At 33.7% G+C, this 7,550-nt stretch overlaps 1 protein-coding gene across 1 annotated transcript; it reads right to left on the minus strand.

The window, feature by feature from the left end:
• Positions 1-761: 761 nt before the first annotated feature.
• Positions 762-1,631, minus strand: LOC129218304 (uncharacterized). Its single transcript, XM_054852541.1, has one exon. It carries the CDS (start codon positions 1,629-1,631, stop codon positions 762-764), a length of 870 nt encoding a protein of 289 aa, XP_054708516.1.
• Positions 1,632-7,550: the final 5,919 nt, after the last annotated feature.

A 7,550-nucleotide genomic window follows, 5' to 3' on the forward strand; every position in this document is an offset into this window, starting at 1 on the left:
ACCAAATCGAAAAAAATCGGGAAACCTTTTTCATTTAAAAATACATGTACAAAAAGAGTAAATTGTAATTTTTAAAAACATGATTATTTCAACAGAAAACCCCACAAACTATCTCAAAAAAGCGTTCCAAGGTATAAATTTTTGAATAAATAAGGTTTCTCGATTTTTTTTCCATTTGGTTGTCGAAAAAAATTCAATAATAAAAAAATAATGATAACAATTCTGTTTAAAGCCTTTTTTACTGTATCAGTGAGACGTGCGCCTATTGTGCATGCCATTAATTCCAGCCTAGGGATTGACATCGTTTTCAATGGTGCAATTCTTGATTTAGCAAGCACCAATTGCACTGACACTTGATCTTTACTTTCGCTTCTTAAGAAAATGACTGTTGCGAAAGACAATTTAGATGCATCTCAGAATGTATGAAGACTGATTGATACACAGTTGTCGATTGACATATATCTTGGAATGTCAACCACCTTCAAAAGATGAAGGTCCTTAAACCACTTCTTAAACTTTTCAGTTACATCTGTTGATAGTTCGTCATCCCATCCGAGTTTTGACTTCCATCTTTCTTGAAGAAGTAATTTTGGATACAATGTTACAGGACAGCAAAACCCGATCGGATCAAATACTCTTTGTGCAACGGAAAATAACTTTCTTCGAGTAAATGGCTCTCTCATTTCAACTCCTAAATCAACATCACAAGATAAAGTGTCAGTTCCACGATTCCACAGCATTCCTAAAACTTGAGAGATTTTTTATTCAGAAGTTGAGACATTGAAATCAGTAAGCTCCCAGCCTCTCAATTCAAATTTTGCGCTTGCCATTAACTGTGTAGAGACTTCTTTAAAATGCTGAGCTTCACTTTCTGTGTCCAACGATGTAACGCAATTGTCAACGTAAAACGATTTCAACAACATTTCAGCAATTTCCTTATGTTCGATGCATGTGTTTTCCAGATGATGCCGAATAACTGATCCAAGAATAAACGGACTGCTCGTAAGACCGAAAACTAATCTGCGGTGCCTCAAAACTTGTATTGTTTTACTTTCACTATCCTTCCACCACAGAAATCTAAGATAATCTCTATCTTCTACATTGATTCCTATCTGTAAAAAAGCCTTTCTTATGTCAGATATAATTCCAATTCTTTTTTCTCTAAATCTTACTAATAATGACGGGATCAATTCCAAGGTGTTAGGACCTTTTTCAAGGTATTCATTGAGAGAAGGAAAGCCTTTTCTTTTGTTTGATGCGTCGAAAACTGGTCTGATCTTGGTTGTTGAATTTTCCTTGAAAATCCCTCTATGTGGCAAGTAGCAACCAGATCTTGGCAATTCTTCAAGTGGTACCTTTTCAATTATATCATCATTTAACCACTCCTTGAGTACCATATTATATGCATCATATTTTCCTTCCAATTTTAACTTTGTTGTTGTTCTTTCTAGTCTCTTTTCAGCTATATCTCTATACTCAGGAAGATTTTTGTCATGTACCCATGGCAATTTCACTTCATATCTTCCCTCGTCATCTTTTCTTAAATTTGCTATAAAATGATCGTTTACTGCCTTATCAATTTCACTTTTAGACTTCTGTTCGAAAGGATCCTTGATGCCAATAGCTTCCATCTCTCACAGGTTTCTGATATCTTGATTGTGAATTAAAAGAGAGGTAACTGCAGCAGCAATAGAATTTCTACCTCCACTTGTTATCGATTTTCCCATTAAAACCCATCCAAGCAACGTTTCCATGGCAAAAATACCTGTACTTAATTTTTGTATTTTTCCAGTATAAATATTTCCGGCAAAGTCTGAGCCTATCGAAAGATCAATCTGCGGATAGACCAAATTAACATCAGTGATATGAATTCCTTTTTCGGCTAGCTCGGTTATCCAAGGTCCTTTCTGTAGACTAGGTATGGATCCACAAATAATAGGCTGATCGAGAACAGGAACTTTGCAGCTATAACCAGTATGCAGATTCTCAACCTTGATATTATAACATTTATGATTCATATCAGATGTTCTCCCTCCAAACACAACGTGTGTTAATTCTCTTTGAGATTCAGATTTTATTCCTAACGATTCTATTCTTGACTTCAAAATATAGGAAAATTCGGATCCAGTATCAATTAAAGCTCTTAGATGAAGTTTCTTACTTTCGTGTTGAACGCCAACCACTAATGTTTGAAGCAAAACTCTCCCTGAAGTACATGTTGATGAAAGAATGCTGCTTTCGGAATTTTCTTGTTTGCACTCTACCGTAACTTTTGATTTCTGCTTAAATTCTGGACAACAAATAAGGTAATGCTTCCTTCCACAAAACACACATTGAACTTTGTTCTTACAAGTTTTTGCTCGATGGCTTGTTTTTAAACACGTAAAACAACAATTTTTCTCTTTCATGATTTTCAATTTTTCATCATAACTTAAATTTTGTGCTTCGTAGCAATCTTTACTTTGATGAGATTTTTCACAGAATATACAATGCATTACCTTATTGCTATTAATTTCTTTCACTCCTGAAAACAAGTTGCTCGCAGTAGGTATAATATCTTCCTTATCTTTCGGAAATTTTCTGTAGGAATCACTTTGCTTCATTCTCGACTTTGCAAGGGTGATCCGTTCTTCCCCCTCTACTTCAGTTCTTTAAAAGTTTAGAAGCTGGTTCAGTCTTGCACTGTATGATTTTTCTTCACATGCAATTTCTTAGCCAAACTCTTAAAATGTCTTCTGGAACACACGATTCCACAAGTGGGAATAGTATGGCAGCATATTTATCGGATGTCATCCCAATAGACTCTAATGATCTTAGGTGGGATTCAAGCTTATCATACAATTGAGTAACGTTTAGTTTCGATTTAGTAGCATTTTTAACAACTTAAGTCAAGAGTTAGCGAACATAATACTCCACTAACAGTTCCTCGCGGCCAAACCTTGCTTTGAGGCTTTCAATTGCTTTTTCATAATTTCCTGCTGTTGGTGGATAACTATCAATGATCCTTCGCTCTTGTACCAGGAGACATACACTGTATTAAATATTGGAATTTATCTTCCTCTTCCATTTGTTTATGTTCATGAATTCTTTTAAATTGACTCCAAAAGCACAGCCAATCTTTAACTTCACCACCGAATTTCATTAATTCCAGTTTGGGAAGTTTTTGTTGTGATTTCTCATTATTAATACTAGCGCTTATCTGGGATTTACTTTCTAAAAAAGAATTTACGTAAACTAACGCTTCATCAAATTTGATTTTATATTCTTCTATCGCTTCAAATTCGACAGTATAACTTTTACCGTCATCGTCTGCATTTAACGTAAGTTCTAAAATTTCGTTGTCAAGAGTCATTAAACCAGCATTAATGCGTTCCAAAGTAGCTAATTTAATTTTAAGATCACTTATTGCAATATTTTCATTCTCAAACAAGGCCATTAAATTCTTATATATCTTAGTAAAGGATGTTCGTAACGGAGATCGCTTCTTGACAAGATTTTCCATTGCAAAACAAAAACTAAAGTTTTTCAATCAGATATTCCTTAAAAAAGTACTGACCTTCTTTAAAATCACGTCCGGGTCACCACATGTTAGATACGACATTAAGTGTACACCACTTTGTCCATTCATATACTTTTATTTCTTAATATTTCTTATAACATTTCTTAAAACACTGCTTAAAACATTTCAAATCAAAACTTATCTGATCTAACAAAACATATCTACTGTTGCCATACAAAAACTTACAAACTCTTAAAGGATGGGAAAATAAAGCAAAGGCTTGCAACACATTTTGTTTAAATGTGTATTTTAATTTGTTTGCTGAAGTGGCTATCAAGGAAGGTTTAACCTACCTCAACTCCGGCAGATTTGGCTTGGATCAATTCTCCCCTTTTAGTTTCATTTAATGGTGAAATATTTTTTGAACTTTATACATCACTCAGTCAGGTTTTTAAAAAATGTTCTGATTCAAATCAAAGTCATTTGATATAACATAGATATTCATATGAAGCACTTTCTGCTTATACATTATTCTAATCAAATTAAGCACAACTTAAAATTGCTTTTCTAATTTGTGAACATTTTTTTTTTTTTTTGGATTTTGTGAACCCATCTTTACTTTTTTCAATTATTAGCTAATACTTATTTTATTGTAAGTAATGTACCTTTTATTTTATAATATGAAAATCAATAAAACAAAGAACTAGAAAAGTCAAAAATGGTAGAAAACGTACTAAATCAAGTATTTTGACAGATCCCCTGTGAAATCCAAAGTCGAAAAAACGCACGATGTATAAATGTTAAAGAAAAATTCTCAAAATATTAAGAGAAGTCCAGGAAACAAACAAAAGAGCTAAAATTTGATTTTATTTCAAAAAATATCAAATCTTAAGTGATGTAAGTCATGATTTCAAAGTCGCTTAAACAATTATTGTGTCACTGAATTGGGAGATAATTAGTAAAATTTTCACTCAAAGCAAATGTCTTACATTATATTGGTTTCTCCATAAAAGTGAATGGATATTACTTGCTACGATATTGCAATATCCCACGGCGCGGCGCACAGTGGTTCAAAACGACAAAAAAGCGGAAAAAATTCAATAACTTTGAATATTCTCAAAAAATGCTTTGGAAAATTGTTAAAATTGTTGCATGGTAATATTTATCTTCATGCTTGCTGATCGTATTCACTGCGAAATCCCGATTTTACTTCCCTTGAATCTACGTTTTCCCCACATTTTACGTTTTTTATCATCAGGTCCCAGTTTTTCTCCGTATACTAATAATATTAATTTAACCCGCATGAAAAGTTTGTTATTTATGAATTTCCCGCATTTTACTTTTTCCCTTGGCAGTTAGAAAAAAGATATTTTTTTTTTAAAATTAAGAAAAGTGTTTCGCTCTGTGCAATTTTAAACATAATCCACTCTGTTGAAAGTTAATCTATGAAAACAGAAACGCTTCTGCTTCATCCGTAGCTGATCTTATGGACTTTTCGGCCGCCAATGAAGATGAACAAGAATAGGAAACACAACTCGTCTCTTCTTTCAATACTGCATTTAATAGCTTAATAATAGTGAAAGACTATTTTCTTTATCATAAAGATCAGACAAAAACTTTGCAAAGTGTTTCAATCCTGGAAGATGCTGTATTTACTTTGGATTCAATAACTCATTATTACTGACTACTTTCAACCTAAACGCCCAAATTCGTTACTTAATGTGTTAGAATGATCTAAACTGGTGTGTACAATAATGTTCTGTTCGTAAAATATCGCATTTTTACATTTTATAAGCGTTGTCGTAGCAACCTTTATTACTATTTTCGTTTCCTTATCTGATTTTTGCTTTTTATACATTTCTCGTATTTTACGTTTTTCCATATCTCATGTTTTTGGATTTGAATTGACGTTTTCCCATATTTTATATTTGATTCAAGCCTCTGAGAAACGTGAAATCGTGGTTTCTCTGTAGTTCAAAATCATTTCTGTTTTTAGTAAAAAAATATAAATTAAATCAGTCGTATGTCACACGCAAGGTTTATTTATTGCAATTGATACCCTCGAACAATATTTTCTGGCAATGTCGACAAACTTAGAACAGCTTTATACTAGAATGATTTCGAAAAGGAAATCAGAAATTTCAAACGTTTAATGATTTTCTAATTTCATTGTTTTATGAACAAAATGGTTATTTAACTTTTTATATAGAATTTTGTATGAGTTTCAAAAATTTCTTTCTCATATGTATCTTCTTTAAAGCCAAACGGGTCCGAAAATTGTTATTTTCAGGTTACTACTGCATTGCATGTAGAATAATGCTCCGCATTAAGCCATAACAACGCAAATCTGTTTTTAAAAAATCCTCTATATTTATTGATGAATGTTTCAGAAGCCCCAACTTTCGGAAACAGTAAACAAACGTTTTTAGGTTCTCCTGCAAAGTAGTGAAACTCTGACATACGTTAGTCTGGAGCATGTCAAATTTGATGACCAATTTCTTTGATAAAAAAGCAATTTACCCCCGTCCTACCGTTACGAGTTATTTTTTAACTTACTATGTAAGTATTCGTAAATAGCGAAGATAAACAAAAACATCTGCCACGACTGCAGTCGCAGGTGGTCGCAGCTAAAATGTTGTTGTTCATTTACAGGAAGGATTAAACTATTGATATATGTAAATTTTAGCCCACCGGAAGCCGCCAATAAAAGTATATTCCACAATACTTTTCATTATATTTTCAAGAAAATAATGTTTTTTTATTTCAGGTAGTTTTCAATTTTAATGAATTTTTAATTACGATGTAATATGCATCCCATAAGTGTAAAAAACCAATTAGAAATGACTTTTATTATATTTTAGACCACCTTATTGAACGAAGGAATTAAAACTGAAGTATAAGGCGAACGTCCGAAAAAAGTAAAAGCATAATTGTTCAACAATCTCGGCTTATTTTTGTATAAACGAATTTTTTTTTTCAAAAAACTCTTATGGAGTAAGTTACTACAACTCAAGGGCTAAGTAATTACGGCATGAAATATTTTTTTATCTTAAAACTTAAAAATTGCTATTTTTTCCGCCCTTGAACCACTGTGCGGCGCCTCTGTAGATGATATATGGCTCTCCAGGGAGGCACACATTTTGGGGAAGATTGCCTGTCGGATCTCACTAAATCAATTTTCATTCAATTAAACATTTAACAAAATTAGATTGAGACAAAGATTAAACTTAAAAATCTGTACCTTATGCCCAGCCTGCTGAGAAAACTTGACCTTATGTCCTAGCTGTCCAAAATCGGGACCTTCGGTACCGTCTATCCGCTGGATCTTACGTGCTCTGGACCTTCTGTCCGACGGACCTATTGGACGTACATGGATATTCTATCCGCGGACCTTTTAGTTTTGAACCTTTTGACCGGGCAGGATCCCTATTGAATCACGCCCCTAATGCATGATATATCAAAAAATGCTCACAGGTGTGAGCTGAGGTTTTGCCAGGGAAGTTCCTTAACATTCTTTTAAATACAGTGAATGGAGCCGATTCTTTAATGCAAGATTTTGCCATCATGGTGAGCAGCAAAATATTGAAAAGTTTCATCACGAATAAGTCCCTATTTATTTGCGTTGTTATCGCAAAATTTCGAGGCGCCCCGTAGAGGCTTCATGGCTCCTCTAGGAGGTGCCCATTTTGGAGTCTTACTAAAATACGTCCCTAAAGCATAATAAGCCCAAAAGCGCTCATAGCTGTTGTTTTGAATCGGAACATTCTTTTTACACAGTGATAGAGAGCCGATCACCAAAAGCAAGATTTCGCCATCAAGGGCAGCCGCGAAATATTGAAAAGTTTCATTGTTAATATGTCCCTAATTATTTGCGACGTTATTGCAAAATTTTGCGAGGTGCCTGTAGAGGCTTCATGGCTCCCCGAGAAAGTACACATTTTAGGAATCATTACCTGTAGCCTTTTTAAAATACGCCCTTAATACATTAATACGTCCAAAAGCACTCACAGTAGTAGTTTTGCCTGTTAACATTCTTTCAAATACAGTGATA

The sequence above is a fragment of the Uloborus diversus genome, chromosome 3 (assembly GCF_026930045.1).
Source record: "Uloborus diversus isolate 005 chromosome 3, Udiv.v.3.1, whole genome shotgun sequence".
NCBI classification, from domain to species: Eukaryota; Metazoa; Arthropoda; class Arachnida; order Araneae; family Uloboridae; genus Uloborus; species Uloborus diversus.

Coding starts and splice junctions, on each gene's coding strand:
- LOC129218304 (XM_054852541.1), bottom strand. CDS start 1,631: ATGGAAGCTATTGGCATCAAGGATCCTTTCGAACAGAAGTCTAAAAGT.